Here is an 11936-nt window from a genome sequence, read left to right as displayed (position 1 = left end):
ATTACGATACCGTCCATGCAGTGCGTCGAAGAAAAACTCTGCGTGTATATGAGCCCCGTCAGCCTAACAAAACTAATCCTGTCTTCCCAACTGGGAATTATTTTATTAATCGCACTTACGAACGTCTTTTACACTCAGTCGTATCTGACTACGAGAAACTAAAAAAAGTTTGCAAGTTTTTTGTTGTTCCCGAGAAAATGTTGCTAATACGATATAGTATGTAGTGCTGCTAAAATAAATAAATATATAGTAATATGTAGAGCTGTTGCTAACTTTTGCCTGTAACGGCTCACTATTACACTCAAAGATATTAAAAGATTCAAGAAGCGTAAGTCTCATCAAACTCTCTTCAATACGTAAACAAACTCATCCAGTAACTTTTTACGGATCAGCCTTTACACACACACCCAACACACATACACATACACGACTCCCACCCTCCAGCTACGGACTCGTAACACTGTGGGCACTACACTAAACAGTCAATTAAAAGATTTCATAACCATATTTTCTTTATTTGTGTCACTTCCGAAGTTTCGGTAACTCCGAGAAACAAACGCACAAGGAAACTTGAAAGCAATTTCATAAAAATCACTTGGTCACACGACTAAAACAAAGATTCTCTGTTTTGTCTATCATCTCATCCGTCAGGCACCCGAACCTTGATCTACATAGTCAAGAATGCTTTTGGAACTGTTTCTGCTGCAGTGCCCATGATAGGAGCAACCCCGACCAATAGCGTAGACCTGTGGACAGCTGACGGAATATATCTGAATCCTTGCACCAGCGCTAGTAGCCCTATGAGATGTTTGTGCACATGTGAAAAACTACCCGTCAGTTCCCAAAAAGAACCAAACGCCGTATGAACATGACGTCCTTTTTTGGCTGCTTGACAAGGTAAGCATATTTTAACCCATAAGCAGCAATTTCGCCGTTCTTGCAACCGAACGTATGTGTCTGTCACTATGCCAAAGGCCGCATTGGCCCCTGAACGTGCTAACCCATGAATTTCATCGAACACCTGTCGTCTACAATTTGCACATATGGAGGAGCGAGCTCGACTCTGAGACATGCCACGGTAGTTGTTTTACCTGTACTACTGTCGTTTGTTCTGTCCAGTACCTGGGTAGTTCCCCACCTGTTTCCTGTGCCACAGCCAACAGTGTTAGATCCACATTTTCTGAGAGTGTACTGATTTTGGAGAAAGAGTCAGCGACCACTTCGTGCGCTCCTATCATATGACCAGCTTGTGAAATGAGCCACGAATATGTCAAGGAGAAAAGGAGTTGCATGGATTGTTAAACACCAAGGAAACAGCGTTACGATATGTGAAAACAGTTAAGTGACGCCCCTCATCTTGCGTTCGGAAATGGTTAATTGGTTCATAGACTTCCAGAAGTTCCCAGTTATAGGCACTGCATTTCATCTGGCCTCTGACGACTTTCGAAAGAAAACATCCAGCAGGTAGCATTATCTGTTAACGTTCTGTTGCAGCAATGCCTGGCTCAAATGGTTCAAATGGCTCTGAGCACTATGGGACTTAACATCTATGGTAATCAGTCCCCTAGAACTTAGAACTACTTAAACCTAACTAACCTAAGGACATCACACAACACCCAGTCACCACGAGGCAGAGAAAATCCCTGACCCCCGCCGGGAATCGAACCCGGAAACCCGGGCGCGGGATGCGAGAACGCTACCGCACGACCACGAGCTGTGGACCGCAGTGCCACTATAGCAGCCTGACTGGCATCGACGACCACTGCTAGCGGTGCCATAGGTGTGTGATGAGCTTCTCGCAAGGATGATTTAAGTTTGTGAAATGCAGCTAACATGTCCAGAGTGCATACGGTAGCTCGCTGTGCCCACGAAGTGCTGCCCAACAGCACTGCTGTGACCGGAGCCTGTACCCTCAGGTACCTGTGGCAGATGACGTCTGTAGAAATTGAACAGTACGAAGAACCATTGTAACTGTTTATATGTTTCTGGCAGTGGTATTGCCTCAACGAATCTACTTTACATAGCACGGGCTTAATTCCTTCCAGAGTTATTCAGTGTCCCAAAAAATCCACTGCGTCTTTGCGATTGGCACATTTGTCTTTTTTTATCTGCGATCCATACTCAGAAAGTCTTCCGAACATCGCCTGTGTTTTTCGTGCTCAGAAGCAGAAGTAGAAAAAATTTAGACGTCTTGCAGACATGCGAAACAGAAGTTAAAGCCGCGTAGGGCCTTTTCATGTCAGTGACGCGTTCTTAAAAGCCATATGGCATATGCACATATTCAAATAGACCAGAAGGTGTGATGACCACACTATTTTTCACATCTCCTGGTGCTACTGGAATCTGATAATTTGCCTTCAGAAAATTAGTAACGCTGAACTCCTTGGAGTCACAAAATCATGAAATTGTGAACTGAACAGCTATCTGGTAAGGTATGGGCGTTCACAGCACGATGATCTCCACAAGGACGCCATGACCCTTTTTTCTTCGTTGGAGGGGTGACGCTAAAAGGCTGTCAGAAAATCTGATAACCCCCATTGCAGGTAACTCTTCAAATTCATACTTTGTAGGTGCATACATCAGGATCTAATTGAGGTGCCTTGTAAGCTGCGGGCAGCCTTGACGTTGTAGATATATTGTGAAAGGTATTATGCTGTACCTGAACTTACGTTGTGGTAGTGTTTGACACTGCACGATTTCGCGACGTCCTTGACAGCCCATGTAGGACTTCATTGTCCATCTGCAACGTAGCATGTCATATAGACATGGTAATATGATAATAGCAAAGGAAATCTCCGACGTCAGCAATCAGGTAAGTCCATCTTAATTTTCATGAAAAACCGTGACTCAGTCGCCTCTACGTTCCCATGTTAAAGCGATTTATTTGCTGCCGTCAGCCACGACCGAAACGATTAATTGTCATTGCTGGAAGGAGTCTGATATCCGAGTCCGTCTCAGCTAAATACATGAGTTCGTTTTTCCTGTCTTTGACATAAAGTCTGTGTGACTTGCAGACAATGTGCATTCGAAAATGCTTGCTAGTCCACCTCGAGACGGATACACTGATGAGACAAAATATTATGACCCCTGCCCACCGTGAGGTTGCGAGTTGCCTGGTGGCGTCGAGGGCACATGACGCGGTAAGAGAAGTAATGCCTATATGAGCTGAGCAGGGACGAATGGGTATTCATTCTAGCGACGGTAGGTGATGCAATTGCGGAAATCCGTCGACTTAAGCTTTTTCGCCAAAAGCTGGAGTGTTCTGTCCCAGTGTCTGGGAGCGAGCACCTCGGAAACAGCGAAGCTGGTCGGCTGTTCGCGTGCTACTGTCGTGAGCGCCTGTGAAAACAAGTTCATTTGGGCTTCCATGAGACCTATCATAATAATCGAAGGCGTCATTACAGCTGTGACCTATTTGAACAGGGACCATCCGGAACCCCTTATGCTTGATGTCTTCTCCAACAGCGATGGCATCTTCTAGCTGGTTAACTGTCCGTGTCACAAGGCCAGAATCGTGCTGAAATGGTTTCAGGAGCATGATAGTAAACTCCTGTTAATGCCTTGGCCATCGAACTCCGCTTATCTGAATCCGATGAATCACAACTGGGACGATATCGGGCACAAACTCTGCGCTCACAAGGCAGCCGCCCGTACATTACAGGAAGTGTGCATACGCGTCTGGTGCCACAAACCTCTGGAAACCAATCAAGTTTCAGAAATACAGAAGTACCAAATCGGATGATTCTTTTTGATGCACCATATATCTTAGGTTGTTTCGATCAATGAAAACAGACCTTTAAAAAATAATACGAATACCGAGCCAAATAATGTACTTGTCGCAGAAGTGAACTCGAGTCCTAGAAAATAATATAAATATAAAAGTGACTGTTTATTTGACCTGATAATATGATTTTCAAAACAGTGTTGTACATGTCAATAAAAGAATGAAAGTACAGTTCAGTTACATTTTTCCATTCTTTTAAAAGTATTCTAAGAAATGGATATTTCTATTGTCTATTGTCATACCACAATTTATGAAAGATGTTTATATTTTATTAATAGGATTAAGTAGGAATCATTAATATTTGTCATGTTGGAAATAATTGTGGTAGCAGGGAATGTCTGCACCAAAGTATTGTTGGCAAGAGGAACCGCATATTGATATAATTTTTAAAATGGGCTGGAGAGACCGCGTATGGATACATTTTAAGAAAAGAGTGTGAAAGACCGCGCATTGATACATTTTGTAATGGTAGCAGGGATTGTCTGCACCAGAAAGCATTGTTGGCCGGAGAGACCGCACTTTAGCGTTCGTCAGTAGTAAGCGAGAAGTGAAGCGAGTCGGTAGCAAGTCTGAAGCGAGAGGTTGAGAGGAGCGGTGTGCCTGCCAGCCACTAGCTATGATTTACAAGACGTTATAAACGGATGTACAGAGACATCAGCTAACTATTATAATAAGAGGAACTAATGTTATTGAATTAATTTTTTTGAGAAACTCAAGACTACTGAAGGTATGTTTGCGCATTGCTAGTTGTAAGATTATTGTAAAAACGTTTGTAAAATCATTTCATTCAGAATATAATTAATTTTTGCCAGCAATATTGCATTTATGATTATAATCCATCTCAAAAACCATCAACGCAAAACTTCGAAAAATTTTATTGTTGTCAAGAAAAAGTTTAACTATGAATTACATAACTTCAGTCAAATTAATTGAAGAATAACGTCAGCTTTGCTGTTAAAGAATAACGTCAGCTTTGGTAATATACAGGGTGTCCCAGCTACCTTGTCCACCCAAAATATCTCTGGAACAATTACAGCTGTTGGAAAACGACTTTCACCGGTATCAATGTAGGGCTGGGGCCGATGAATGTACATATTTGGAAACATTCTAGAACGAGAGCATATGTGTTTTTTAACACAAACTTATGTTTTTTTAAATGGACATCCTATATTTTTTCTTCAGCAATCCATAGCATGACAAAGCATATACACAATGGCGTTAATTGCGTCGCAATGTTCCCATTACATCCCGAGATATTGAGACGCGAAGTTGACGTTTGAAACACCCGACATGCGCTGCTAGCGCACGTCCTGAGGCTCAGGCGTGAACCCCATGCTGCCCGTAATCGCGATGTGACTGACATGCGTAATCACACTTCCATACTTATCAAGAGGTCCGAAACGAATAATACGGTCTGCTGCCATCCTGGTGCGATTACGGGCAGCATGGGGTTCACGCCTGTGCCTCAGGACGTGCGCTAGCAGCGCATGTCGGGTGTTTCAAGCGTCAAATTCGCGCCTCAATATCTCGGGATGTAATGGGAATATTGCGATGCAATTAACGCCATTGTGTATGTGCTTTGTCATGCTATGGATTGCTGAAGAAAAAATATAGGAGGTCCATTTTAAAAAAAAAACATAAGTTTGTGTTAAAAAACACATATGCTTTCGTTTTAGAATGTTTCCAAATATGTACATTCATGGGTCCCAGCCCTTCATTGATACCGGTGAAAGTCGTTTTCCAATAGCTGTTATTGTTCCAGAGATATTTTGGGTGGACAAGATAGCTGGGACACCCTGTATACAGCCACTTATTATGAAAGTCCACCTGCAGCAAATAGAGTATAGCAAAACAGAATAAGTATATTCATGTCGCAGTTCGATATAGCAGTCAGATGGCGATCCAATAACAGTAAAAAAGGTAAGGAAGAGTTTTGGGTTATTGCAAGTAACGACTGAGGGCCACGACGACGACACATTCTATGTTTCGTCGAAATAATCAGAAAATAACTTTTAATAAGCAGCATTTACATTTTTATGAGAAGATTGAGAAAGAGAATTAATTTCAAAGGGAAGATTTCATTTGTTATTATTAAACAAGAGATAGAAATCCTAAGGGAATGTTTCATAGGATATTGTAGAAGGGAAAGTTGGCGTAACACAAAAGAGATAGAGAGGAGACGGGAAGGTTTCAGTATATATATTTTTCATCATAATTGCAATATGTCTTCTCTTAGTAAAATTATTTAATACAATATTTACACAACAGAGGAATATGGAATACCTGATATAATCAAGACTATGACAGTATTACATTGAAATCCACTAAAAAAACCGAGCGAGGTGGTGCAGTGGTTAGACACTGAACTCGCATTCGGGAGAACGACAGTTCAATCCCGCGTCCGGCCATCCTAATTTAGGTTTTCCGTGATTTCCCTAAATCACTCCAGGCAAATGCCGGGATGGTTCCTCTGACAGGGCACGGCCGACTTCCTTCCCAATCCATCCCTAATCCGATGAAACCGATGACCACGCTGTCTGGTCTCCTTCCCCAAACCAAACAACCAACCAACAGACCACTAAATAAAGCACTGAGAATATTACAGGATGCTGCCTTAGAAAGCAGACACCTGTAATTTGCCCGTTGCCGAAACATTTCATGTCCTTTTATAATTCTTTGAAAAGTTAGATAAACATAAGTTACATGTGCCACATCTTCTTTGGGATATGCCATTGTCAAATGTTTATTCAGCTTTACTTCATCTGATATGAGAAATACCTTGCAATACTCACTGTGAGTTTTTTCAACACATGGCGTGAACAGTATCCTGATATTTAGTGCAATAATGGCCAGCTTTCCTCCACTGCTCCTTTAGCATCATTCTCAGGTACTACCACATTTAATAAATCTAGCACTTGGGTATCTTTTAACGCTTTGATTTCAAAAGTTGTTTCAGAAATGTCAAACACCTCAGTAACCACATCTCCAATTACTTTAGACTGTACAACGATGGGAAACATCCTCTGAACCGTTTTTGCTCAGTTTCAAAGGCCCTCTAAGATAATGTCCCCCACTTAGTTGGCGGTATGTACCGATCCTATCTTCCAAACTGTCAGTATGTACTTTTCCAAGCAGCAAATAGGACTTGTTTTTATCAGACAGCCAATAGCTACTGAAAACCGTGAAAGCAGCTGTTGCATGATTTAGAAAGTTTCTATTATCATTCAGTCCATGCCATAAATCTAACAAAGACACAAAGCTCTTCAAAAACTCAAATATCTGATGGGAATTAGTAGTTACAGGTTCCTGGAAAACATTTCTAGGATTCTGAAACTTAAATAATGTTTTCACATTCACAATACACCACCAAATATTTATTAATTTTTATAAATGTCGCAGTGCTTTCCCAATTCTGAATTCCTTTCTTCGAACCTAGATTCTGCAAAGCAACAACTGTCATAACATTAAAGATACGAAGCACCAGTTTAACATTTTGCCTTTCAATTGAATTTGGAAACAGACTTTAAAGTTAGAGACTTTCCGTATTGTAATAAACCGTCTTTTTCAATCATGTGAAGCTCTTTTAGTGCTTTGCCTGATGCAGAACCTCCCTCCGTGCTCTCATTGAAATCAGGAGAACACAGAATCTGCTTCTTTTCATTTGAACCACTTGTTACAGATACACTTTTATCGATGAACCCTATCCACAAATTAGTAGAACGGGCGATCTGCTGAAGTTTGTGCAGGGTGACAATACTTTATCATTACTTCTGGCGGAGTACTAAAGTTAGATATTGCCTTTCTATTAATTTTCTATTAATTGAATTATTGTCTGCCACTAACCCAACCACCTCAGATCCAGCTGCTTGTAATTTAACAATTCATTTTTTATGTTTGAGGAAAGTACATCAGCCTAAATTGTTTTAACTGGGAGAACGTATACCATATCCTTGTAAGGTGAGTCTAAACGTTGTATCATAAAAATATGAGCACTGCTTGCACAAAAATGTTTGTCACTCTTGGAGGCACTACGTACAATATTCCCACGTTTGTAATCAAGCTGGGATTTCAAATGTATTTTATGAATTAACAGCTCCAGCTTTCTGTGTGGTATAACTCATAAAACGATCACTTCGTTGTTCAATGGCTGGACTGGTTAAAAGCTTACTACAAAGCTGGGCAGTGTATTTCGATTTGGCATAGAAATAATCCCAGTGCTTCTCAGACACTTATATCAGCTTGTGCTAATAGTATTTACTAATGACCACATAATCAGTGAGTGAGCATAATATCTAAACTGAGATGAACTTTTACATTTAGGGAATGAAACCTGTTCCTTAAAAATGTATTTTAGTTTCCCTTTCTGGATATTTCTCCACTAAATTCTGCAAATTATCTTCAATGAACGACAGAACTGCATCTTCATTATGCACCAAATAAATTTCCGTAAGAGCATCACTCACCTCTTGTGTGTTGCACACTTTTTTGGGGAATTTCGTCTTTCCAACACATTTCAAATCCACATCATTGGTAAAAACTCTGAGAAATGAAACACATTTAATCATAGAGTAACAAACAACTCTTGGGAAAGGATTGTAGGTAATTAACAATATGCATGCTCTATCTAATTTGTTAACTACGACCCAGTCACTATGCTTATGCACGTCAGTTATTTTTCTTTTTAGCTGCTCTAAATTACAGGAAGAAGTCACGTCTACCAACTTCTCCTGCGTTTCTACATTTTCTCGAATGGCAATGTGACGGCCACTGTTTTCTATTCGCTCCCTGTGAAGCTGATGTCGGCATATAGGACAAATATGAAGGGCATCCCGGTAACTTTGAAAGTATAGCATTTGAAAAACAAAAGCTTAAAATAAAACGACATGCAACTATACAACCAGCTTCCTCCTTATGACATTATAATTTACAAATGTAGGCTTCTGCCTAACATTTGGTTCTTTAACATACCTTTTCTTAAGCATCGACGATACAATCGTATTGTAAACAGTTTGCCAGTTCTTGGATTGTACATACTCGTACCGATTAATGTATGTTCTTCGTTGAAATGCAGCTCACAGACGTTAAAAGAATTGCATAGTTGATTGTTAAAGATGTTGTGAAAACTACAGCTAAGATGTGAGAGATTGTGTATTGCTTCAATTCGTAATACATTTCGGAATAAAAGCTATTAGTGTTACGATTTACCTAATGGTATTGTAGTAGTTAACAAACACACGAAACTCACAACTGAATGTTCACTAGGCACCCAATCTTGTCTGTGAACAGCCGAGATCCATTTCCGTCTTCGAGATTCATCAGACTGAAAATAAAACACAGAAACATTAGGCCCATTCCCGTAATTGTCTCTGCAATTTCGCATACAACACCTTCGTGGCATTCTGATCAGCGCTTTAACTTATTTGGCACAATCGAAAATGTGAACGTTCCGAATCATAACATACCATGTGGTACTTGCGAAAGACTCAAAGAACTCGGTTTGTTATAACCCATATGCGTGACGTCAGCCGTCTGAGATGTACACTGTGAGGCTTTGTTTCTAGAAGGCGTGCCGCAGTCTGCTAACAATGCGAGCATCGGATCAAAGTAACCGCGGCCGCTTCATTGTCGACGTGACGGTTCGGCTAGTACGCCGAGATTATCGAAACCCCACAGTAGTTCCCGAGAGAGGCCTTTATATACGGATAGAATAATTCGGCGGGGATCTCATAATACGTCAGAGTACTGCAGATTTGCACCAAATATTTATAAACGTGGATCTTCCTCGTAAATCAATTATTATATTAGTGAAAACGTTATCGAAACCCCTACCTTAGTTCCTGCGGTTATCCCTGCTATATTGGTAGCAAAAGATGACGGTGGACTTTAATTCGTAATGTGTATAGAAGGAGATTGTATGTACATACGTGAAGATTCTTTCTTCTGGTTTAACATTCTTGTGTAAGTGTTTCAGTTGGACGTCACTTTGGCGAGCCGTGTCTCCCTAGCCACTTATCCTACGTCGAAAAAGCAACGTATCCTTTAATTGAAGAGAGTCTAAGTTGGTACCGTAACTGACAAAGTAAATAACAAACAATGAAAACAAGAATTAATAGCGAAAAATGACAAACTAATGCCGCCACCACTTTGACCCTATGAGTTATATTCGTAACCTCAGTTCTGCCTCTTCAAGTATTGACTGCTAGACAATCGTAGTTGTCTGGACATTCACCACAGGTTTCCCTAAGTGCATATAACTCAGAACTTGATTCTAATTAATGGTTCCAATTAAACTACGGGTGAAGATCAACCAGTAACCGCTTCTAAACACTAAATGGTTCGGTACAGGATTACTAGTACTAACAATTAGAATAAAATCTGATCCCATGCCGACTGTAAACAATCTTCAATATCCAACCTCCATGCAATAGTGAATTTGCAAATTCTCTACCACGTCCTCCCTTACGGATTTCGCTACTTATTTATGCGCCAAAAGGACGCTAGTACTATGCGAGATCCTGACTGAGTTCGACTCCGTCCTTGATTAAATCTAAACTCATAAAATACACCGGCGTATTCCTTTGTAGCGGCCCGGCCTAATTAGGACCGCTACGCTTCAGGATGGATGAGAGAAATGGTGCAGGAGGAGGTTGATTCTCGATGGGGCGCACAATGAACCAGTGGTAGCATTAACAAATGTTGATTCCCAGCAGCAATGTACAGCGCGCCGGTCTTCGTCTAGGCCACCCTGCGCACACGCCAACGTGGCCACTCGTGGAACGCGCTAATGCCGCGATGGCACCTGTGACGTCCGTTGCCCTGGATCGTGTGGCCTGTTGGCAGGCAAAGAAATGGGCGTGGCCCCACTCAGGGCCTCTGGAGATTGGCCGTTTATGCACGCACGCGCTTACTCGTGGTCCCAATGCATGCGATAGTCGACACTAGGTGTTCGATGCCGAGCAGCAACGCCCCCGATCAACCATCAGCGGTGGACGAGGTCGGGGGCCGATAATGTCTGGACGAGGCCGCGAGGTTGTGGCTCCTCAAGGTTGTAGACAGCTTGCAGTCCGTCGGAAGAAGTGCCTTGGAGGATGGAGACCGGCCGCATACCAGCCCGTCGAACCAACAGCTGCTGCACCAGTGTGGGGCGTCTCCGGCCAGAGCTTGAGAAGTTGATCAGCGTACAGGCAGCCAGTAGACCTTCAACACCAAAGTCTTAGTCCCAGTTTCCCTGAAACTCAAGAGGCCATCATTCTCTGCAGATCAAGATGCGGATAGAACGGCGGGACGACTGTGTACCCCAAGCTGCTGTGTTTGGTTATCTATACACTTCTTGCTACGCCTCAGACGTACTCTAATTTGGGGTGGGGAGGGGTATATTCCACATTACTCGTCCCGTCATAGTTTACGGCAGCACACAACTGCTCCGTGTTCAACATGGTAGGACACTCTACGTCTCACTGCGCTGTGGAGGTAGCTGTTGTACCTCCTTCGTCTGTGGGAAGTGTCTCAAACCCATCAGTGCGGAGTGTTTGACGTAATGTCAACACTACTGCCCAGTGGCCTACTTGATTAGCACACAGTAATGAGCTGGCCTCTATTGCGAGGCTACAGTCTGAATAAATCTTTAAGAAAATTACAGTTTGTGGGTCCGAGACTTTCCGGGGCCGAAGACTCTGCTAATCCTATCGAAATCAATAAGTACCAACTATTGAATCAGGTAATTCGCAGGCAGCCAAATGCTTACGCTGACTTTCCCCGCCGGCCGGTGTGGCCGAGCGGTTCTAGGCGCTTTATTCTGGAACCGTGCGACCGCTACGGTCACAGGTTCGAATCCTGCCTCGAGCATGGATCTGCGTGATGTCCTTAGGTTAGTTAGGTTTAAGTAGTTCTAAGTTCTAGGGGACTGATGACCTCAGATCTTAAGTCCCATAGTGCTCAGAGCCATTTGAACCATTTTTTCATATCCCCAACTCATACCTCCTAATCCGACAACTTCTAGAGATAAATATTCTCACGGTCAGACATCCTTTCTTGACACGACCAAAAACCGTACTACCTCCTAAACCCAAGTTAAAACAATTTCTAACCATTATAATGGATAAACGAACAGTGTCAGTCCCAGTTTTATCAGTGCCTTTATTGCGACCGGTAG

General features: G+C 42.2%; 1 protein-coding gene across 1 annotated transcript in view; it reads left to right on the top strand.

The window, feature by feature from the left end:
- The first annotated feature begins 2752 nt into the window (after positions 1-2752).
- LOC124616592 (G-protein coupled receptor dmsr-1-like) overlaps positions 2753-11936 on the top strand; it is a 194814-nt gene continuing 185630 nt past the window's right edge. Inside the window, exon 1 of the mRNA XM_047144913.1 lies at positions 2753-2812. Within this exon, the coding sequence (XP_047000869.1) occupies positions 2753-2812 (60 nt within the window). The remainder of the gene's footprint in view (positions 2813-11936) is intronic.

The sequence above is a fragment of the Schistocerca americana genome, chromosome 5, assembly GCF_021461395.2.
Source record: "Schistocerca americana isolate TAMUIC-IGC-003095 chromosome 5, iqSchAmer2.1, whole genome shotgun sequence".
NCBI classification, from domain to species: Eukaryota; Metazoa; Arthropoda; class Insecta; order Orthoptera; family Acrididae; genus Schistocerca; species Schistocerca americana.
This window is presented reverse-complemented; position numbering and strand designations above follow the sequence as displayed.